Here is a 25,209-nt window from a genome sequence, read left to right as displayed (position 1 = left end):
TGTCGACCTGTACCAGGTTAGGCTTGTTTTACTACAGACTTTGTGAGACCGAAACAAATACTCATTATCTCAGCTAGCAGCGGCTAAGTCCATGGGCTTGGGAACCAGACTTGCCTGGACTCAAATCCTGATGACCACTGAGCAGTTCACGTTTGTGACCTTGGCCAAGTCGCTGACTTGTTGCTACCTCGGCATCTCTGGTTTTAAACGGGGAGGATTACCTTGCGTACATTATAGGGTTGCCCTATGGATTAAATGAATTTACATAAAGCTGTTGTGTTTGGACATCTGCAGGTGTTTACTAGCAATACTTCCTCTTCTAAAAGTTACTGAATTTTCCGCTACACATACTTACATCACAGCTTGTACGCAGTTTACCTCTGCGTCTCTGACACCCAAGTGCACTTATTGACCAGTCGCTCTAAAGCTCCTTTTCCACTCTGCAGTAGACTGTATGCTCTTTGGAGGGGCAAGAGGTGCTGGGGGAAGAAACACGTGATTTCTATTTTCCCCACACCTAGCACTGTGCCTGGCAAACACATGTTTGCTGAATGAATGGGAAAAGTGGTGTAAAATTCACTCTTTGATTGGCTATGATAAGGGAAGAAAAAAAAAAACAAAAACAAACTCCCACAAACATGCCCAAATACAATGGTTCGGCATCTTAATTCCTAAAGAAGAGAGTCTGTGAGGGCTATTTATCTCAGCAGTCCAACCTGAGTGTCCAGCACAAAAGTGAGCAGGAGCCAAGAGGAGAAGATACGGGGGCATCGTGCAGGGGTCTGCAGGCGGCACCACAGGCAGGGCAGTGAGATTTTCAGGGAGCAGACAGGCCATAGTTTATTTTGGCGTCCTGGAGACCAAGAAGCTATATGGAAAAAAGATGATTGCACTTTGTAAATACCTCAGTGCAAACCTTACGCTTCTGAGCTGGAAGGATGAATGTACTGTGGGAGGTAAGATACGGTAATCACCGAAAGGAAAAGCGGAGGTGGGGCGTGCTTCCCCCGGGTGCGGGGCAGAACAGCGACGGCAGAACTCGAGGGAATCCACACGGACGGGCACTTGTCAGCAACTCTACCTGCGCTGCTACCCTGGGCATGTGTTTTCGTTAAATGAAAAACTGAACAGTTACAAAGTAAGCAGTTTCATTCTTAGCATCACTTACAGCAATTCAAATTGGACTATATAATAAAATAATTCTATAAAATGATGTATTTTATTGCAATTTCCTATTAAGGAGTATCACCTCCAGAGCCTTCTCCATAAGCTTTCAGCATCCATGTCAAGTTCCTTGTCAAAACACAGCAGCTGTCTCACTCTGCCTGTAGCTCGGGAGAGACTCCTCAGGAAGAAGCTGCCGTCACCGCGTGGCTCTTTCCTGCAATTTTCATTCTTCTAGAGTCGATAATCTTCAGGTCTGAAAGACAAAATCAACAAGTCTTTCTTTGTGAAATCATTTTCTCCTGCCTGATGAAGAAGATTAGTTTTCAATTTAAAATGAAGGTAAACTGTTCATTGAGAAATTCTCTACAAATAGTAGATTTTTGGTGAAAAACACTAGAGTCAAATCGTCATGAAGCAACAATTCCCAAGCTCTTTTGAGAGTATAAATATAAGCTGCCTTGTGCCTGTGCATGAAGGCAGTATTTAAAAACTTGAATTCAATTTGTTCCATTTTTAAATACATACTTTTTTAAAGACCTTTTCATGGAAAGGACTGCTATGATCATTAAAAATCCATATCAGCATATGTATTTACCTAATCAAGGCAATTTCTGAATGAGTAATATCCCTATTTATATTATTTTATCAGGCAAAATTTAGTTTTCATTATGATACATACACAAATGTATAAACACAAGGCCTCTGATATTTTAATTACATATACATAACTGATCTTTTCCTCATTCATGCATTTACAGGATTAACCATACTTGAAAGTTACGTCCAGCAGTAAATTAAAACAAAAAACACTTTTTAAATCCTAACAGTGGAGAAAATGAAAAACGGGAAATTACAAGATGTGAAAAATGTTAAAGTGTCCTTTTATCTTTTCCATAGGTGTGTTTGTAGGTGTTGAGCTCACATGGGCGTTTCAGAAGGAAGTTTGTAATCAGTAAACTAGATGTTTTTGAAACAGCTGTAAAAATATGATAGTTTGAATTCCTTTAAAAAGTAGATGAACTCTGTTTGCCCTGAAATAGCTTATCTAGTCCCTTTCTCCACTCACAGCATGTTTTCTTCAACAGAATACGCACAAGATACCAGACAGCTCAGCTATGAAGACCAACAGTCTAGTGGCTGAGTAAATAAACGACATTACAATTTCAAGTTATTATTTAACTCTGAGGAACAAGGCTCTGATCTGGGAAACCAGCCAAATAGGCTTCACCGTATCAGCCGTTCTGTAACGACTAGAGGAGAAACTGCAGAATTAAGTCACCGTTTCTGAAGTCTCTTTCCAAATGTAAAAACTGCATCCGAAGTCTGGGAAACGACAGTGTGGTCCGAGGGCGAATGTGGCTCCGAAATGCATCCTTTTCATCTTTGGCTTGTCACTCCATTCGGTGGGAGCAGTTCCCAGTCAAAGACACCAGCACATTTCAAGAAACCACTTCTGCTGTCAAGCTGGTTCATGTGATTATGACGAGCGGGTGGTGATGATGCCACCAGAAAGGAATCTTCGAAGCTGAGGTCCTGACAAGAAGTCGCTGCAACTCCACTCAAGAACACTCCACGTGCTTAGTCACAGTCTAGTTGTTTCCACACCAAAGGTTAATTTATTAAGTAACAATGAGATGACAAAAAGACCTTTTAGTGGGATTTACAAATAAAATTGGAAATGTGTGTGAAAGGTGTAATCTGTGATATAAAGTATGTAGTAGGCAGTGACCTAAAAGCTATAGGGGGCTAATAAGGCCGCAATCTGTTTCCAGAAGATTTTCTGGTGGGAACTGAGGAGGATAAAGAAGAGGGCTGTGCTGGGGCTGTAGCAGTGATGAGTGGGAAGAAAGGGCTGGTTCAGGATTTAAGAGGCAGAAAAGTACCACGTTGGTGGGGAGGGTGGGAAGGGATGGGAAGAAGGAAGGGGCCAGGGAGAGGGAGGAAGAAGAAACTGCTAGAAAATGAGGATTCAGGGATGGATCTGGATTCTTCCCTTCAGCTTGAAGACCTCTGTGAATGGCAATGTTGCTGATTTTTTCAGGATAGGGAATACAGGCAGAGGAACAGACCAGAAGGGAAGGACCTTGGTTTTGAATATGTAAGATTTGGACATGACAAGCACTAGCAATTAGGAGGTGGAGTTTAGGAGAAAGACATGTCAGAGTCTCTACCACAGATCCCTTCTTTTCCATCCCACTTCTGCATATCAAGGGGCTCTGCCTAAAAAATCTTCAGGAGTCCTCCACTGCTTTGTCACGAGTCAAACACCCTGGAAACCAGTATCTAACCTTCCATGGCACGGCCTCAGCTAACACTTCTGAGTTATTCCTTCTACATCCCTTTCCTTTACATTCTGGTCCCATTACACTACTTGATACCACCCAGATAAAAACTTTCACACCTCTCGACTTGGGTACTTGAGCTTTTTTCTGCCTGGTAGACTTGACTATTCCTTCAAAATCCACCTCAAAAATCACATCAGCTGGGTAGCCCTCCACGACCTCCCTTTCTGACTTCGGACTCCTCTTTGTAAAACTGCCAGAGGGTATCATGCATACTTCTGTTACAGTGTTTCTCAAATTATACTTGCCTTTATTTATGTAAATAAATGTTACTTACGTAAGATGTGCTGAAGCTTACTAGATGCCATGAAGTATACTAACCACTTCACACACATTATCTCATTTTATTCTGTTGTGAAAAAGACACTTTTATCAATCCCATTTTATAGTTGACAATACTGAGGCTCAGAGAAGCTGGATAACTAGCCTAAGGACACACAGCTAGGAAGTGGATAAGGACCTAGTGCAGACCTTCTGACTGCAAGTACTTGCATGCACCATTTCATTCTGACTTCTGGTAGGCTGCTGGTTCCTTTGAAAGCAGGGTCCCCATGTAACTGAGCTTAAGCTTCCAGCAATTAGCACTGGGCCCACCAAAAAGCAGACACCTGTAAGATATCTGTCATTACAGTACAGTCACTGACTTGACAATGCTGCTTTGTTTTACAAACTCATCCTTTCCTTTTTTTTATGGAAACTAATCAGGATCTTTTATGGATGGTTGATCTGCTTCCAGGAAGGGAAAACAGTATCATGGCCAAGGGTACTTTAGATGTTGGCATAGCCAGAAACATCAACTCCTACTGGAGGCAATTAATGGTATTACATGATGTTCAGGAGGTACCGTTGTGGGGAAAGTGAGGTTTTTACACTAAATACGGTTTTATTTTTCTGCATGTACATGCGCACACACACATACATATACACAAAGCCAGGCACGCATACAATGCATTTATACCGCTTACCTTCTTCCACTAAAAGAAATCCAAGATAAGAAAGGGAGGGGAGGTCTGTTTACCTGAGTGCCCCTCCAACTTCAGTGGGCATACACATCGCCTGGGCTCTTGTAAAAATCCTCAGTTAATCTGTAGAGGGGCTCACGATTCTAAATTTCCAACAAGCTCCCACGTACTGCAATGCTGGTCCATGGACCACAGCGTGACTTAGCAAGTCTATAAGGTTAATGTAGGCTGCACACAGACACTCATAAGACAGAGGGGATGACTATTTGAAGATGCTGAAGGAGCAAATAAAGTAAATTTCTAAAACCATGCTGTGCCTAAGAGAAGGTAACACAACTTCTTCCTTAGCTAGAGCTGATTTCATTTGCTACACAGTATCCTTTGTAGTTCTTTACCCAGGAGAGGACTTTATTAATAGGCAGTTTTATGCTTTTCTGATGCAATAGTTAAGTAATTTTAAATTATGGTAACAGGTACTGAGGCTGGATATTCTTTTGGTATCTATCATCAAAGAAAGATTAAATTGTAGTCAATGTAGTTACTAGATTAAATAATTATTAAAAGGAAGACACCTAGCATCTAGTATATTGCTTTTCATAGTACGGATGCTTAAATGTTGTTTGAAACTTTAATGAAGTTAAATAGCTTAATCCTTTACTAGAAGGATGATGAGAAAATTTGTATTCTATATTTCTTTGCCTTAATTATTTGTCGCTGTTTCAGTGCAAATAAAAAATCGTGAAGTTTTAAAATAAAAGATAGTCTTATGTAAGGTTAATGTTTTTGTAAATAACAGTATTCTAAAATAATCTCAGGAAATCTTTGAAGAGACATTTCAAATGCTGTTACAGAAAGGTAATCTCTTGATTTTTATAGAAATGTTTTTCTTGACAGAAATAAGTTATATTTTAACAAAATTACCATAACATTTTCTTTATATATGTAATACAAAGTATCCAAAATTAAATATATCAGAGTTACACTAAAGCACAGACTGTTAAGGAAAATTTCTATTTTAGCTGTAACTGTTAATCTAGCTTTAAGAAAGAAGCAAAGACCAAAATAAGAATTTACCATACTTAATGAATTAAGTTAATTCCTCTTTCAGGAAGATCAGATTCCACTCCTTTATTCATTCAACAAAGATTACTGAGTGTCACGTCTAGCTGTGGGCACTGGGAACACAACATTGAGCAAGACAAAGTCCTGTCTTTACACCATGCAGTTTCTCATAGAGGGAGATGTGCACACAGTCACACACAGTTACACACACACATATGTACACTTTGACTTCTGAGATGAAAGCTAAAAGTGTCAAGCTTTCATATATACACTTAGGGTAATTTGGGAGATTAATGAATCTTCAAAGAATTAGCCAACAGAGGACTTTCCTTAATTCATTTTCTAAACTGTGCTAAAATTAGATAGCTACTAAATGTTCTCCAGCAGTAACTCATTTTGTACTTAATTCTTGCCACCAGCAGAAAACTGCCTTCAAGCACTATAGCTTGAAAAAAAAAAATATCACTTTTTTGAATGAGGAAACAGAATTTAATAAGGGCTGTCTGAGCAAGTATTCTATGGTACTTGTGATTGCTCAGAAACTTGAACGTTAAAATCATACCACCTCTTGCAAAATTCTCTCTTTTCTATAGAAAATCCTTTACAACTGACATCTCTATTCAAAATGTTGTCAGCCACTCACTAAATGAAACAGGTAAAATACAGCCACTCATTAAAATGAAACAAGTACCTCTCAGGAATTCAGAGATTCAAATTCTTGACAAAAAATGACAGAGGCCAACACATTTTAATTATCCTGAAAATGGGGACATTCCCATAAGAGAATTTATCTTTGACTTCAGGAAAAATCCTTAGGGAGACTTCAGTTTTCATTGTAAAATGATGAGAGAGATCCCCATTAGGTTTGTGAACAAAATGAAATATAAAGCTATAAAACACATAGTTTATGTGATATTTCAGTTAGATACTTAATATTATTTGTCCCATTAAGATAATTTATTTTTTCAGAAGAAAAAAAATTTGAATTCCAGTTGTGAATCCATGAAATTTTGTGTTAACTTAAGTGTAATAAATTTCAAAAATATCTTATTCTCCCTTGGGTCTTATGTCTTTTCACTCATAAATAATATTCGTCAGTATAATGCTTATTCCAACAAAATATGTAAACAAGGATATTTAGACAGTAATCTTAAGAACAATAAAAAGTCAGTTTGATTGAGTTTTAAGTCATTTCCATTGTACTGGTGAAACTATTTAGAGTAAACAATGAGAGGAAATCTGGTGACATCGCATATTCCTTGAACTAAAATTCTTTGAACTGAAGATGTCAGCCGTACAGGAAATTGTGAGGCAAAATAATGGTGCCTCTATCCTCATTTCTCCAGGCACTGTACCATGCACCACATCCTGATTAGAAAAAAGCTCAACTGTGCTTTAAAAAACAAACAAACAAAAACCAAAATTAATAGGACTGTTAAATTTTTTAAATCTACTTACTGCTTTTTTCAGTTAAAATAAACAGGAATTGCTGTTACATTCAATTATCATTTTTAAGTCATAAGCTCTATTGGTTTGGAAAAACGGTTTGGTTGCTCAAGTAGAGATTGTTTTTAGTCCTAAACTGTTCATATCCAAAAGAACAGTAAAGTTTAGAATGTCTAATTTGAGCAAAATTCGGCACTGGAAATACTGAGGTATACAGTTTTTGCAAGTGCTGAGCTGGTTGAAATAATGGGAAAATTGGAATGTAACCCTGCTCCTCAAGTCCGGCTAATAACTTCTGTCTGCGAAGAGCAGCAAATTAGGTTAAATCTTGTAGGAAAATGCCATATGACCAGACTAGCATAAAATTATGGAAAATCTTGAAGATGTCCAGATCCCAATTCCTTATGGGTTTTGAAAAGGTAAAAATCCTTCTTTATGGTATTTAAATAAAGCCTCTGATGTGATGCACTTTTATAAAAGAGGCATAGGTAAAAATATTGTTTTCTGGGTATTAATTTAAATACAACTGAAAATCAGGAGATTTTTTGAATTCATAGGTTTCCTATGGGAGGACACGTATAAGTTTAAATCACTGCTCTCTTGTAGAGCTACAGACTAGATTACACATGATGCTCACCACGTCCTTTTCCAAGGCTCATGTCCACGCACCTGTGCTCCTTCCACAGTGCTGGAGGCATCACCCAGGAAACACGCTAAACTGAATCCTGCTTTCAGCAGAGACAATTCAGGGCCAATCACGACTGTCTTCCTATCTCTCCACTTCCATCCCTGCCACCCTCTTTGTAGGCGCACTTCCAACAGCACACCCTGTAGAGGATGTTAAACGCTGGGGACGTGGGTTTTCATTATAAACATCTCTTTTCAAGATTTAGTGATGCTGAACTTTCCATACTTAGTTTCTATGCAAAGGTGAGGGTTCTTTTTTTTTTTTTTTAAAGATTTTATTTATTTACTTGACAGACAGAGATCGCAAGTAGGCAGAGAGGCAGGCAGAGAGAGAAAGGGAAGCAGGCTTCTTGCTGAGCAGAGAGCCCGATGCGGGACTCGATCCCAGGACCCTGAGATCATGACCTGAGCTGAAGGCAGCGGCTTAACCCACTGAGCCACCCAGGCGCCCCAAAGGTGAGGGTTCTGCTTAAAAGAAAGCATTACAGACTTAATGAGTGAGGAACACAAAAATCTATTTCTTTTTGGTATCGTTTCACCACTCACTCTGTGGACTATGCGGAGCAACTCAAGATGAAATTTTCCACATGCCTTATTTGTCCTAAAAAAAAGCTCTCCTACAGAATTTTGTAAAAATGAAAATAAAAAAGTTTTGATGATCCAAGTTTTATTTTTACCCTACATAATGAAAAGTTTCCATTACAGTGACAGCATTATAATTTCTATGATTACTGTGGTTTTGTAATGTGTTGGCAAAACTACAATGATTATGGAAATAATTATTGACAGCTTTAAAATAAGTTGACCATTTGAAAGCTACAACCCAGGGAAATGAATTGTGAAGAAAAAAACAGTGCTGTTACTTTTTCTTTGACAAATTCTAAGTGCACACCCTCCAATTATCACTTGCACATGGCAACCACACGTTTATTTTGTACCTTTAAGAAACAAAGGATAACTTCGTAACATATTCTAACACAATCTATATATGTACATATGAGCTATAAAAAATACTAATACACCAAGTATATCGACTAATTTAAGAAGTGAGGTTTATAGGCAATACTTCTCATATAAGAAAATGACTTTCAGTTATTAAAAAAAGTTGTTTTCTCATAAATATCAGTTTCCTTCCTTCTTGTCTAACATTGTTTTAAAAACGGCTACACAACTAGCATAAGAAAATCTGCATAAACCGATATTAGGCCTCAGAGACTTTTGTAAAAGATTTAATTTAAATGAAATCCCAAAAATGGAGCTTTCAATTAAGATTAAAAAAACTTTGTTAATCACCTAATGGATTCAAGGCTTAGTTTTGACTATCATCACTCTTTGACCGTTGCTCAAAAGCTTTATTTCTACTAGAAAAGCTAATAAACTTACATTTGACCAAAAGCTAATAATAGTTCCAATTTAAAAATGTACATTTCTATACCATAAACCCATTTAAAATTTCATTACTAGGGAAACAAAAACCAAAGCAAGCTAGTTTTGTGTCTGCTGACTTAGGTGCAATCCAGGTACATCTGTTTCAGTCAAGTCTCTGCAGATTCACCATCTGATCTATCTTGACTAAATTCCAAAGACTACATTCCAAAGGAAGATTATATTGTTGGCTTAGCTATTTTGGGTGGAATGAGAGTGTATTTTAAGCAGCCTCCTTCTCCAAAAGGAGAAAAAAAAAACATTTTTCTCATGAAAGCAAATCTACCAGTAATGAGAAATCCCATTTTCAATGGGTAGCCCTACATAGTGTGTTAGGTATTTTCATTTTTACTCTAATGTCTGTAATATTTAATACTAGAACTTTATGAAATGGTAAACAACTAAAATGGCAACATTCACTAAAGGGGTCAGTAGCCACATGGGGCTAATGAAACTTAATTAAAATTACATAAAATAAAAGTATTTTATTTATTTATTTATTTATTTATTTATTTATTTTTACCTCAGTTTCTCAGTCACACCAGCCACAGTGTAAATACTCAACACCCACATGTGGCCAGGAGCTACTGTATTAGATAGCTCAGATACAGAGTTTTTTCATCATGTGGGAAATTCTATTATAGACAGCCCTGACCATCTAAATTGTAATATGTAAGTATATACCCACATTATCATCTGGGGAAGTTATATGGCTACCTGTAAGGAAAGATCATATTTTAATAAAGCCCAAAGGAAAGACTGGTGCCTTAATGCATATTCCTGTTAAAGAGAAATCTGGAATGAAAAGAAAGGGCAGGAAAATACATCTCCACAGTAGTTACTAAAAAAATTCATCAATTTACTCTAAGTTTCTCTAAAAGTCTCCTTAAAAATAATTACAGAAAAGCCCTTCCTAATTCCATTAATATAATAAAGGCACTTAGTCATCTTCTGATTTGTTTTAAATGAGCCAGGAATCACTTAGTGTAATGAGCAGTTTAACCAGTACTCTTTATTCATGATATACAACTCCAAATGCATAATCTATTTGGTCACATATTTGATTAAATAACACCTTTAGTATTTCTAGATAAAAAAAAGAATAAAGGTACAACAGATCCCCTTTGGTTAGGAATATAAATTCATTTATGATGGTGTTTCTATAAAAAAATCAGGTATGACATTCTTAGGACTTCCAGAACTTCATACGGCCTGGTAAACTACCAAAACCCAAAGATTACGTAAAATACTTTTTTAGCATGTAACTTTATAAAGCAAACTATCTGAGAACTACATATGACTTAAGTATACTTAACCAAGATGCTACAAGAGGCACTCGGGCAGAATGGTTAGGACCATGACCCAGGATCATGACCTTAGGCTTGAATCCCTAACCCACCACTTAACAATCATGCAATCTTAGTCAAATTATTTTTCTTTATGTGCCTACATTTCCTTTTTAATGAAAAAAAAAATAAGGCATAGACACACAAACACAAAGAAACAGTGGAAGCTAACACACCAAAATTAGTTAACTAAAGTGAGATTATTTACTACCTTAATTTTGTATCTTATGCATAGTTTCTACAATGAACATTTAACTTTTTTTTTTTAAAGACTTATTTATTTATTTAGTGAGAGAGCACAAGAGCAAGAGGAGGGGCAAAGGGAGAGAGAAAAGCTCAAGCTGAGGCCCTGCTGAGAGCAGAGCCTGTTGTGGGACTGAATCTCATGATCTGAGATCATGACCTAAGTGTAAATCAAGAGTTGGACAGTTAATTGACTGAGCCATCCAAGTGCCCCAAACATTTAATACTTTCTATTTATATATATTTTTTAAAGATTTTATTTATTTATTTGAGAGAGAGAAAGATAGCACAACCAGGGTAAGGGGTAAAGAGAGAGGAAGAAGCAGACTCCCCTCTGAGCAGGGAGCTGGATGTAAGGTTGATCCCAGGACGCTGAGATCATGACCTGAGCCAATGGCAGATACCAAACTGACTGAGCCACCCAGGAGCCCCCATTTAATACCTTTTAACTCCCCCAAGGTGCACGTTTTTAATTGAATGCTGAGTTTAAAGTCTATATTATGTGAATTCGTAGTAAATTAAAGATTCCAGAGTCATAAATCTAAGCTAGTAAATGTTTTTCATAAATTAGAGATTAATTTCAATTTGTACATCTCTTTAAAAGAATTTAAAAATGTTTGTCTTCCTAGAAAAGTGTTCATATATGTAGGTTCAGTTGTAAATGTAAATAAAAGTTCTATGTAGTTTAAGTAGGAAAAGGCACATTGAATATATCTGCAATAAATGACTATGTAAGTCTCTAAGAACAAGCTAAATTAAAATTATTTTTCCAAAAGTATAGAATTTATCCAAGTGCAGAAGTCTCATCTCTCAGATGCCAATGCAGGAAGAACTGTAATGATAATAGCATGGAAAACAAACAGTAAAACTTTTTATTTTCAGTAACTACTGATTTATCTAAATAAGTCACTATAGGGGCGCCTGGATGGCTCAGTGGGTTAAGCCTCTGCCTTCGGCTCAGGTCATGATCCCAGAGTCCTGGGATCCAGCCCCGCATCAGGCTTTCTGCTCAGCGAGGAGCCTGCTTCCCGCCCCCTGCCCCACCTCTCTGCTTACTTGTGACCTCTGTTTGTCAAATAAATAGATAGAATCTTTAAAAAATAAATAAAAATAAATAAATAAGTCACTACATAATCTGGATTAAAAATGAATTTAAATAAAAAGAATTAAAATAGACTCTTGGGTTTTGAAAAGAAGGCAAATTATTAAGTAGGCATCTATAAAGGTCAAAAGAAGGAGAAAATCACCCCAGACTAAACTTAGTTGTTAGACTCAAGTCATGTCATATAATGTATAGTTCTGGTCATCGTCAAGCAATGAAAACCAGAACCTAAGGAGTGATAGAAAATGCACTTCTTTATTTTAGAGAAAAATATTTATCATGAGGATGTATCCTGATAACTAGCTGGTATGGATATCATCAGACATTATAAAATTGGTTTTTTCAATTTTTCATATACAGTCTGTTAATCACTCATTTACTGTCAACTGAAAATTGATAATTCAGATGATACAGTGAACAGAAACAAAAGTAACAAAGTGTTTTTAAAGCCAATCAATTTCAATGATTCTAGCACAAAGGACTAGTATTAAATTGGAGTATTTTACCACCGTCACTTCGTATCTTCTAGAGATTCTTTCCTAATGTCATTTATAAAAGTTGATACCAGGAAACCTGCTTTCTTCATTTATTTATTCAATAATTATTGGCTGAATGCCTACTGAATGTGCCAGATGTTATGCTCAGGTAATTAAGACAACCTGGAGTTCCCTCATGGAATCTAGTTAGCAAAAGACATTTAAAAAAAAATCACACAGGTACTTAATTACATTAGAATAAATGTAGTAAATGAAAAGGAAAGTGTACAATAAGTATACTTTATAGCACAGAGGGCAGAGTTTAGGAGAAGACAAGATGCCCAGTGTAGATCCAGCAATAAGGATGTATGGTTCCCTTTTTGATCTACTGTATAAATTCTGTAAATGTTCCCGAGACCCATCAGATGGAAGTACTGTTCTACATGCTGAGGATGCAGTGATGAACTAGACACAGCCCCTGCCCCTCACGAGCTGACCATGGTAATGACAGAGTTACACAGCAGGTGCTGTGGCAGAAGATGGCCAGGTGCTTTAGCCTGGTCTTGATGTTTACCCAAGGCTTCTTAAACGTGATGGGATCTGAACTTAAGGTCTAAAGAATAAGTGAGAGTTATTTCAGAGCATGGGGGAGGGACATGTTGTTTTAGGCAAAGTAATGCAAAACGAAGACAAGGAAGAATTAAATTGTGTGAAAATGTTGACAATCTTCAACAGGCTGCTATTGTTAGACTAGTCAAGTGGAAAGAACTTAAGCTTCAGAGACAGAGAGGAGCCAGGTCATGAAGACCCTGGTAGGCCAGATAAGGAAACCTGGAAGCAATTAGATGGGAGGTAGTACGTCAACACTAAGCAGCTTCCCGGAACTCAGACAGAGGAAATTATGTAGAGGATAGTAAGAAGTGTCTGTTATTTTTTCTATTTGAATCAAGACTATTAATTATCCAGAACTGATGACTTTTCATTAGATGATATTCTCAAGTTTAGTGGAAGCAATCTGGAAAATGGAGAATCACTCTGTTTTAGGTAATATAATGATTTATGATTCTAAGAGACCATAATCAATCCAAGTAATGTCATCCCAAACAAAATATCTGACAACTTATAGGCACCTATGAACACCCTTGCATGTACATAGCAAGGTTTTAAGACTTAGAGACTTTTTGGTTCTAATACCAAAGTCTAGAATTTATCCACAGGTAGAAGATGGAAAGAGTATCCAAGGGAGTAAAAATAAAGTTCACTCTTCCCATCTTCAAGATCTTTTCATTTGGTTAAGGAAACAGATGGGATACTAAACTGAGCTTAAAAAAAAGAAAAAAGAAAGGAAAGAGAAAAGACTTACGGAGACCACAGTCTTGGGAAAGCCTCTATTTCCTCCTGTGTGTACTCATCTAGACGTCTGGGTACTTTTCGTGGTTGAGGAAGCTCTTCTACTAAATTCTTACGAATATCTTCTGGTATGTCCTAGGTTAAATAAAATTTAGGTTTAATTTTCTTAAAATATATCCCTTAGTAATAAATTAGTAATATTTAATAAATATTAAAAAATAACAAAATTTACAGAATGAGGAAAATAATATAATCTACAAATCCATGAAAATCCCTGTAAAGTATATTAATGATAAAAGTAATTCATTATAATACTGTACCTTTTATTTTAATTTTGACAAACCTATTTCTCGTGATAAATTAGACATCTTCAATTCTGAGGACCATCGAGTCACTAAATTCTATCTTTTTTTCCCTCAGCTGTTTAATTTATTCCCTGCCTTTCAACTGCAGAAGGCACTGCCTTGGCTGACTCTCATGATTTTTCATCTGATTGAGTGGATGTACTGGGTCTGTGGCTTCCAGGGACACAACCTTTCAATCCAGACTCCATGTTGTTGCCAGAAAAAACTTTGGAAAATGAAAACCTGCTGGATCCCTGAGTCATTGAGCCAACAAACATTAACAGAACTCCTTCTACGAACCAGAAACTATGCTAGGTGCTCAGAATATAAAAGGAAATAAAAAGACGATGGCCTCTACAGGGTTATAATTTTAAAAATGTCACTTCTCAAACCAGTGTCTTCACTCCTAGGCCACCCCTGTGACTTCACCTCTTCCCACACAGCCGTCCATGGCGTCTGAGTTATCAGCCTCCTTGCCTCTCACGTGTTGTTCCACCCGGAAACCCTGGTGCCTTTATGACGGCATTCCCTCTGCGCACAATGACTTTCCCCTGGTTAATATATTCAAATATTCAGAAAAATGAAAGGAAAAGTAAAATGCAAAAAAGTCTGAATTTGGGTAATGAAAAGCAAACTAAAGAGTAAAGCATATAGTTGAGAGCTATTTTAAAAGAAGAATAGATCTTAAACAAAGCAAAGGAAAGGATAAAATGAAAAGCATGAGTAACCAAAAGAATTTACATTTATATTGTGCTCATGATACAGAAATAGGGAAAGGGAATTGTCCTGGGAGTCTGGATGGTAAGTTACTTTTGGAAACTCTACTGAAATAATGGTTGGGTGTCAAGGGGAAAGCATCCTATGAGTATTTCCACAAGGATAATAGATATATTTCCCTCTTTTCATATTCAGTATGTTCCTAAACATTAAAAAAAAAAGATTATTATATAGTAAATTACAATTCTCTGCAAAGAGCATATCATAATTGGGAATCAAATATCTGGGCAAGGACAAGGGACCAAAACAGTCAGTTTTCTATTCAATGTCTTACAAGTCAAAATATAATTTTACAATTAACTTTAAAGAATCAGAGCTCTATGGCATTATAAACTTGTTCTAAAATCTAATATGGCAAAATTTTAATAGTATTTTTAAAAAGTTAGGTGGGCTTTTTAAAATTATGGTTTGTACAGGGTGAGTCACTACCAGTACATAAAAAATACAATAAATACTACTGACAATGTGTTTCTTCATTGAGAAGCATTTTTAAAATATTTAACTTCCCTCCCCCAATGTATTCAAATCTTTAAGTTTAACTGCACAGAACTGGAACAAGGAGAGGATGTCTGGACATATAAATATTAAGTTGCTCTAATTTTTTACTTCCTGGAAAAGTCTACTTGCCAGTTTGATATTTACAAAAGTTTATGAATATTTCACACTCCTTTGGGGAGCCATTAAAAAAAAATCCCTCTATCATTCACAAAGACAATTTTAAAAGTTGCCAACTGCTTACACAGCAGAGGGTGTGGAACCTAGTGGGTTAGCAGATGTTTGCCGAACTGAAGGAATTCTGACTGAAATGAACTTACAAATTTTCTCTACCAGTAGAGCAATTTACTGAAAGAATGGATTAAAACACTGCAAACTGAGGAATGAGTTGTTGATTAGGCATTACACATGTAACCAGGAAGAGGGGAAGCATCTCCCTTAATCTGCGCACCAAGAAAGTAACCCAAACATGCTAACTGAATGTGCGCACGGAGATGTGAGAGATTTCACTGTTCCTGCTGCATGGAGGGAATGATTAACCTAAATGGGGGGAATAAGGAGAAGAATGAGTGAAATAAATAGGGGGCAAGGTGATCAGTTATTAATTTTTTCAATTTCTAGAGAAATTTCAAACCTACAGAAAAATTGTGAGAATATAGTGAAGACACCTAAATTCACCTAATTCACCAACTGTCAGAATGGGACATGTTTGCTTTCCTTTTCACCTATATACAAACATACACACACAAACTTTCATTTTGGCTGAACCATCTGAGAGTTATTTGTAAATAGTTCATCCCTAAGTATTTCAGTGTGTATCTCCTAAATATAAGGCTTGTCTCCTATGTCACCACATTACAAATTCATGCTTCAGAAAACATTGATGAAATACTTTCTGATATATAAGTACATATTCAAGTTTCCCAAACTGGTAAAATATTGTCTTTGTCTTATGTATCTTTCTTCAGTCTAAGATCCAGTCAAGGATCACAGGCTACATGTAGTTATGATGCTGTTACTATGTTGTTTCACATACATACTAAGTTCTTCAGTCTAGTCTCTTTTAACACAAAGCCTTTCCCTGCTCTTTGTCATTCCCTGAAATTAACACTTTTGAAGAGTCCAGGCCAATTATGTGGTGGAATGTCCTTTTCTTTGGATTTGTAGGACTGTTTCCCCAGTAAAGTCAGGTTAAACATTTTTGACAGAACACTGTATATAATGTTGGGTCTTCGGTACTTTATTCATAGTGGGAGGCACATGATGTCAGTCTGTCCCATACTAATGATATGTTTGATCTCTTGGTTATGTTGGTGTCCACCAGGTATCTTTAACATAAAAAAGTATATTCTCTCCTTTCAAACAAAGTGTCCTGTGACACAATGTTTTGAAATTGTGTGAATATCTTGTTCTACAATAATCTTTCACGCAGTGACTACAGAATATGCTGATAAAATGGTGGCTTTTCTAATTCAGTGTTATTTCTACATTTTTTAGATGATATTCTCTAAGGAGAAGCTTTTCCTTCTCTAGAAAGGAAAGGGAATTAATGTGTTAAAAATAATTTTGGGGGGCACCTGGGTGGCTCAGTGGGTTAAAGCCTCTGCCTTGGGGCGCCTGGGTGGCTCAGTGGGTTAAGCCGCTGCCTTCGGCTCAGGTCATGATCCCAGGGTCCTGGGATCGAGTCCCGAATTGGGCTCTCTGCTCAGCAGGGAGCCTGCTTCCCTCTCTCTCTCTCTCTCTCTCTCTCTCTCTCTGCCTGCCTCTCCATCTACTTGTGATCTCTCTGTCAAATAAATAAATAAAATCTTTAAAAAAAAATAAATAAATAAAGCCTCTGCCTTCAGCTCAGGTCATGATCCCAAGGTCCTGGGATCGAGCCCCACATCAGGCTCCTCTGCTCCATGGGGAGCCTGCTTCCCCCTCTCTCTCTGCCTCCCTCTCTGCCTACTTGTGATCTCTGTCAAATAAATAAATAACATCTTTAAAAAATAATAATAATAATTTTTTTTAAAAGATGTTATTTATTTATTTGACAGAGAGAAATCACAAGTAGGCAGAGAGGCAGGCAGAGAGAGAGGAGGAAGCAGGCTCCCTGCTGAGCAGAAAGCCCGATGTGGGGCTCGAACCCAGGACCTGGGATCATGACCTGAGCCGAAGGCAGCGGCTTAACCCACTGAGCCACCCAGGCGCCCCAATAATAATAATTTTTGGACTATAATCGTGGGCTCACAGATTTTCATCTTCTACTCAACATAATCCATTATTATTACCATTCATTCTGAGGCTCACGCTGTCCCATATGTGGTCAGTGGGCACCAATTCAAAATGCCTTCCATGTTCTCTTGATATTTTTGAGCACTGCCTTACTTTCTATTACTTATTATTTTACCAGTATAAACAATATAGAAATAAATTAAGTCCATGTGTATACTCCAGACCTAGAATCAACCATTCCTCCAATGAGAACCAGGTTCCTTTTAATAAGGAATAGCACTTAGAAAAGAAGATCTGGATACTAGTTGTGTTTACTTCTACTAGTCCTGTCATATAATTTTTATTTATTTATTTTTTAAAAGATTTTGGTAATTTATTTTTAGAGAGAGAGAGAGAGAAAGAGAGCACAAGAGCATGCACGAGCAGGGGGAGGGCAGAAGGAAGGGAAGAGAATCCCAAGCAGATTCCAAGCTGAGAATGCAGCTGGAGGTGGGGCTCGATCTCACAACTCTGAGATCATGACCTGAGCTGAAATCAAGAGTCAGATGCTCAACTGACTAAGTCACCCAGGTGCCCCTTGAATAAAAATCTTACCATGAAAAGAAAGTTAAAGTAAAAAATAAATAATCTAAAAGGCATTCTCCAAAACATCTTAATTCTCTCTTCTCTAATTCATTCTATCTCTTTGTCCCCATGCTTCAGTAAGTAGCCAATTTCATTTTCTCATTTATTCTTCCTGAATTTCTTTATGCAAAAAGCAGCAGATATAGTATATATGTGTGTGTGTAAACACATACATGTATAACACATACAGAAGGTAGTATGCTATCTGCATTTTCTCACCTTGCTTTTTTTTCACTTACTAATGTATCTTGGAACACATCAATTCACAAGAATATTTGGCATTCTTTTTTAATAATTACATAGTACTCAACTGAATGGATATAATATTGTTTATACAATTACCTATGAATAAACTCATTTCTATTATTTTATTATTATAAATAATGTGGAAACATTAATCTTGTGTATCTTCAGAGTAAACAGATTGCTGGATCAAGCGTGACTCTCCTTATATATGTCTGGCATTATATGCAATGTTACCTCATTCTCAGATTCCTTATGGGTTGCACTGTTTTGGACTTCTACCAGCAATCTATGAGTGTCTACTTCCCTATGTCCTGGACAACAAAATGTGCTATAAAGCTTCTGAATGTTTGACAGTCTGTTTTGAGGGAAAGGCCCATTAATTTTATCATCTGAAATTACTTAAGTAATTTGATGTTCAAGGGAACTACCACGAATACTTAAAACATCCACATTCAAACCTGACTACCTTACAACTAAGATTATCTATTTATATATATACATTTTGTGTGTGTGTGTGTCTTTCAGAAATTATGGACTCTAAAAAATGGGACAGTACAATTAGAAACAAGTGTTAATATTGTGATTTCATAAAAGTCAGTTATTCTTAGATGATGACATAGCTCTATACTTGTTATCTACGAGGTAAAGTGAATGCTGGAAAATTCTACTCATTCATGCAAAGCAAAGGTAATATATTAACCATTTTGATAAAAGCATGAATAATTTACTCATGCAGTAAGCTAACTAAATAGAGCACTCAGTGGCTTAAATAGTTGATACAACTTGGTATTCTGGAATTAGTTTCTTTGTTATTCCTCGAGCAGGAACTGTAAGGATAACAATCACAACCACGGTAATGACAGCAACAGGCACTTCCTGTGTCAGGCCTGTTCTAAACATTCTACAAATGCTATCTCATTTAACCCTTACCACAATCTCGTAATCCAGTCAGTACCCTTATTTCCATTTTACAGATGAGAAAACAGGGATAATAAATAACCATCCATGGCCATAAAGTCAATAAATGGTGGAGTATGAATTCTACTCAAGAGAGTCTGATTCTAGAGCCTGGACAACTATTTTATTATAGAACGTCTACTGTTTCATTACATTATACTAAAGAGAAAGCCTAAGGACTCAAAATAGTTTAATAGTAATAAACAGAACTATTTTTTTTCCAAGTACTCTTTTAGCTGAATAAATTTTGAGTTAGGAACAAGTATTCTAAAATTAAATCAAGGAAAATAATTAGTAAGCAAAACTAAGTTATTAATCCATGATCACACAAGGTTTGCTACTAGTCACAAAAAATGTAAATGAAATTCATGCTTTTAATAGCTGATGAAATTAGCAACGAGTACCCTCAATTTAACAGGCTCTGTTAAATTGCGGCAGCATCGTTACCAATGACCACTGACTCACCTCATCTGGGAAAAGATGCAACCTCTGCATCAGAGTTCTTCTGTGAAGGTTTTTTGGCAACATGCCATAAATAGCTAGCTTCACAATCTGAAAAACAGATATATGCAAGACTCAATAAGAAAAATCTGACTTGGGATATAAGAAGGCAACTGCATTTAGAGATCGTGATGAAAACAAAGTGGGTTAAGACTCAAAAGAAATGAAAGAAATTAGGACCTAAGTAGACATGTGGCAGCAACAAAGGAACTGTCATTGTTTTGTGCATTCCTATTTTCTTTAGGCTCTATCTGGTTTAATTTATGTTTAAAGGATAAGGACAATAGGAAGAGGTTAAAAATAATCTATATATGTGATGTTTGCTAGAAGAAGCAATTCTCTAGGCTTGTACAAGAACCTATGGCTCAAATCTGTCATATACTGAAGAGAGCAGAACCCAGGGAGGCCTTAAGTCCTGTTTCCTCCAGGCAGGTCAGGAGGTTTCACATTCATAAAGTAAGCATGGCCAGACAGTTTTGAGACTGACTCCCTAAGCTGGAAATCTACAACAACGGTAACAGTTAACATTCACTGAAAACTTAGTGTGTATACAGTGGCCAGCTGCACCACATTTATTGTCTTGTTTGTGATGCTGAGTCTCATTTCACACACAAGAAAACAGATTTAGTGAGGTTAAAGAGCCTCCCAATTTCACATAACAAGTGGCACTGCTGGAATTCAAACCAGGTGGTGGTCTTACTCCCAGAATAGACACACAGTACACGCAATGACGGCCATAATGTGTTTGTCTCTCTAACTTCTCAAGAAGACAAAAAGTCCCTTTCTCTCTACCATACCCATTCCCAAGATGGCAAACTAATCTTGCGCAATTTACTTTTCCCTTTTTAAGATTATCGTCTTTGTTGGTCTGAATGTGATTTGATAGAAACGTTGTCAAGAGAAGATCACACAGGGTCATGCTGTGTCCCATAATCTCCTGGGGGCCTGCTGGTATACAGTATATAGAAATACACTGCACGGTCTTCAATAAGCCACTGATAGGGACATTGGAGCGCTGCATCAATTTTTACCATCTGTACACATAATCCAAGAATGTAACTTGACATACATTAACCCCACTAAAACTATACATGTTAGAACAGTGTTGCACTATAAGAAGATTTCTTATTTCTTTAATTTTAAATCTTCAACTACATACAAAAGCAAATGCAATCCCATATATATTTCCCAGTTTGGTGCTGTTAATACTTTATGTACTGGAGATTTTAATAGAGATTTCTATTGTTAAAATTAAAAGCAATTAAAAATTCAGTTAGTCACACATGCCACATTTCAAGTGGCCAACTGCCACATGTGTCTAGTGGCTTTCATGTTTGACAGTGTAGACATAGAACATCATGACAGAAATTTCTATTGGACAGCAGTGGTCTAGATATTCATCTTTAAAATTTTAATTTTTAAAAATCTTAAGCAGAAACTGACAGTGTTAAGGCTACTGAGCATCTTCTCTGGCTAAACTAGTCATCATGTCCTCGGAATATCCCAACAGCAATTTTATTGTTACAGTAGGGTTATGTGGCATTTAGGGTTCATGTTCTTAAAAAACTGTAGTTGTAGTCACTCGAATTAATAAGTTGTTTTTTTTAAACTTGCCCTATTAAAAAATGCAAATGTAACAGTCAAATTAGAGAAAGCTAGAAAGTGTAGAAAGGTTTTAAGCCAACAGGAAGAGAGAAAAAAGGAAGACATACAAACAATATTCGCCCCAAATAACAGAATACAACATGTGCACGCAATCAAGTAATTATAGTTGTACAGGCTTAAGTGTTAAGTTCTAAGGAATTCAGAAAGTGAGAAAGACAGAATAAAACAAGGTTAATAAATATTAAAGAACTTCCACATCTGTAGACCAGGGCATGTACCATTTGTTTCACATAAAATAACTTCATTAACTATGGGGGTGGGGGGAAGATAAGAAAGGAGCCATGTTAGGAAAAAATATAAGGACAAAGAGGTGGGGCATGTGGTTGGCTAAGTCAGAAGCACATGTGACTCTTGATCTTGGGGTCGTCAATTCAGGCCCTACATTGGGTGTAGAGATTATTTAAATAAATAAAAACTTTTAAAAAAAGAAAAAAAAAAGAAAGAATGTAACTAAAATATATGATAGAGGGATAAGGAAATGCTGAATCAACATATTTATTTTAGTTTATAACTAATGACCTGTATAATTATAAAAATACTTTGAAATATTTAATAACCTACTAATAACTATTTAAATATATTAATTAATGTATTTTACAAACAATATTCTAGGACCATACTGAAATGAGAAGCATGCATTATGAAACAAATTCTCTTATAAGCCCATACACCAAGTACTAATTAGCAAATTATGTCTGCTGGCAGAAGACCTACTGTTCCAGACAAACACTTAAATATTTGATTTGGAAGTAAAATAACTGAACTCTTCCTTAACAAGCCATTCTTTTTCAAAATACAAAGTCAAAGTTAAGATTTAAAAAAAAAAAAAAAACATTGTTTAAATGAGGTAATAATTCAAATGGATTTAACTTTAAACTATTTTCGAGGCCTTCATTAAACATTTTATAATACATTTTAATCTTTGTTTATAAAACATAACTTGAAACAATTTCTATAAATGTTATCTATTGCCAAATCCTTATAAAAAAGTTGGAACTATACTGCCGCCTAGTGTATAGTGAGTATGCCTAAATAACAAAGAAATTTAAATTTTAAAAAATATTTATTAAGTATTAAAACTACAATTTGTTGTGGCACTTATGGCAAATAAGCATGGTACATATGGCACCATATATGTAGCACATATGGTACAGAAGCCCTTATAACTTTTTAATACCATGAGATGCAATCCATAATAACAGGATATTTTATTTCCTGTAATAGTGTAAAAACATGTTTTGAAACAGAACATCAAATATTTCTTGAGCAACTTCTGAGCATATTTTTGTAAAACACCTATAAATGATAAGAAATAAAAATAAATAGTAAAGCATGGAACTTCCAAATGTTACTTCAGGACTTACTGTAACAAAATACGTCCTTCTCCCTCATCTCCAAGAAAGTTTTAGGCAGTATTACACCAAACAAATGATTATATCCTGACAGTAGATACCTATTTTTATTCACCATCGTAGGGAAATAAAAAAGAATGTTTTCACAGCATAACACTTTTTCATTTATGAATATATTTAGGTATAAAGCTAAAATAGTTCCTAAGGGGGAAAACTGTTATTTATTCTATGAGTACAGTTCAAAGACTGAGTTATGAAGAATTAAGGAAGGAAAAATAAAATTGTGAAATGGCAACGGGAGGCTTTGTTTTTAGTAATATCGACAGCTAATATTTAGATTAGAAACTTCTAGTACATAACTCAAATGATAAAGAAATAAATATTAATGAAATTAATAATACTGTTTTAAAAACTCTTTTCTAAACCATGGAAGCAACTAGAGGCCAGAAGTAGCAGAAAGTAGTACAAGAGTCCTAAGGCTGGCATTTGCCCAGAAGGCATCAGTTTAGTGCAGGGCTTGCATTTTAAAGGTCCCTTTTTTGGTCAGGAAGTAGGATCAAGGACTTCCCCACAGACCTAGATTTTCAACAAAAGTCAATACCCAGGGTACAGAGTAGGGAAATTAAAAAATCAAATCTTTACTGATAGGAAACATAGAATTATGAGCCTGACTGCACAAGGCCTCAAGGCCCCAAATTCACCTTTTTAAAAATGGGGATCAAAACCTAGAAGTCTATAAAGTATAGCTTAAAGAGGCTTTAGGTTGGTATAGCCCCATGCACCTGTCAGAAGCTAAGACAATCTATTTTTTTTTTTTTTAAAGATTTACTTATTTAGTTTAGAGAAAGAGAGTGTGTGCACATGTGCGGGGGTTAGGGGGAGGGGCAGAGTGAGCGGGAGACTCTCACACACACTCCTGCTGAAGCCAAGCCCAGCCTATGGCTCAATCTCACAACCCCGAGATCATGACACTGAACAGAAGCAAAGAGTTGGGCACTTAACTAACTAAGCCCCTGCCAAGTAACTAACTAAGCCCCTGCCAAGTAAATTTATGACAAAATCTACTCTGGAGATATAGGTCCTAAAGAATTCTCAGTGATGAACTTTCAAGGTACATGAGCTTATCAAGTATCCTGAGCAGAAACAATGTATTACAGACCCACAAAGACCACAAATATTAGAATCAGATATAAACACTACGAATTATGTTTACTCTGCTTAAAAAAATAAGAAGGAACCAAAGTATGACAAAGAAACAGAAAAACTACAAAACTGACCAGCAAACTTGAAAAAAAGACAAACAGTACATCTTCAAGAAAAAAAATAAAAATTCAAATTAGGACTCAATAAAAGGATGAGACATAAGTAAAAGTATGTCTCAGATGAGACATAAGCAAAAAGATAGAGAACTAGAACACAAACATAAAGAAATTATTGGGTGGGTTAAGTGGGTTAAGCCTCTGCCTTCGGCTCAGGTCATGATCTCAGGGTCCTGGAATCAACCCCCACATGAGGGCTCTCAGTTCAGCAGGAAGCCTGTTCAGCACCCCCCCATCCCCATCTCTCTGCCTGCCTCTCTGCCTATTTGTGATATCTCTCTGTGACAGACAAATAAATTAAATCTTAAAAAAAAAAATTATTGACAACGCAGCAAAGACAGGGAGGCGCAAAATATGAAAGAGAGCTAATGAATCATGTACAATGAAATAAGACAACTACTGTAAATATTATATTTCCAAAGGGAAAGAACAGATAAAGAATAAAGGCACCAATATTTAAAAGACCTAAGTGCTGACAAATTTTCAGAACTGAAGATACCAGTCCTCAAGCAAAATAAATAACAAGACTTGAATAAAAATAGAAAAACCAACACCAAAAGAAACAAGACAAAATACATACAAAGAAATAGTTACATTGACATGTGACTTGTCAATAGCAGTAACAGAAGCTAAAATCTGTTTGAACAATAGCTTCAAAGAGGTGAGACCAAAAAAGTCATGCTAGAATCGCATATATTGAATAAGCAAAACTAACTTTCAAGAAAGAAGGCAAAAATAAGATAGTTTCAGACAAAAATGAGTTTACTATTAAGAGAATGTTATGATAGGAATGCCAAAAGAAATATTTCAAGAAGGAAATTAATCCCAAAGGAAGGCTGTTATGTGAAAGGATTTATAAGCAAAGAGAATCATAAAACATCAGTAACTGTGTAAAACAGTAACAAGAATGTTGAATTGGAAGGGTTTTAAGAATTTCTGAATAGAGAAAGAATCATAACTGTGAGGGAGAGTAGGTGCTAAAAATCTTCTGAGGATCTTGATTTGATCTGGAGGAAAGTAAAGATATTGATTAATCTTAGACTTATAATAAACTCAATCCAAAAGAAGGCAAGAAAGAAAGAGAGGGAAAAAATAAAACAAAAT

The 25,209-nt window shown here is 36.2% G+C and overlaps 1 protein-coding gene across 2 annotated transcripts in view; it reads right to left on the bottom strand.

Annotated features, from left to right (window-relative positions):
• Positions 1–1,136: 1,136 nt before the first annotated feature.
• MRPL13 (mitochondrial ribosomal protein L13) overlaps positions 1,137–25,209 on the bottom strand; it is a 48,326-nt gene continuing 24,253 nt past the window's right edge. Inside the window, exons 5-7 of one of the 2 annotated variants that reach the window (XM_047726740.1) lie at positions 19,734–19,820; positions 13,622–13,743; positions 1,137–1,420 (exon numbers count right to left, since the gene is read on the bottom strand). In XM_047726740.1, the coding sequence (XP_047582696.1) occupies positions 1,399–1,420; positions 13,622–13,743; positions 19,734–19,820 (231 nt within the window). In that variant the 3' untranslated portion in view covers positions 1,137–1,398. Of the gene's footprint in view, positions 1,421–13,617; positions 13,744–19,733; positions 19,821–25,209 lie in introns of those variants that run through there. The other variant, XM_047726741.1, reaches the window with a different exon arrangement.

This window comes from Lutra lutra, chromosome 4 (assembly GCF_902655055.1).
Source record: "Lutra lutra chromosome 4, mLutLut1.2, whole genome shotgun sequence".
In the NCBI taxonomy this organism is placed as follows: domain Eukaryota; kingdom Metazoa; phylum Chordata; class Mammalia; order Carnivora; family Mustelidae; genus Lutra; species Lutra lutra.
The sequence above is the reverse complement of the archived record's forward strand: the minus strand, read 5'-3'. Positions and strand labels throughout refer to the sequence as shown.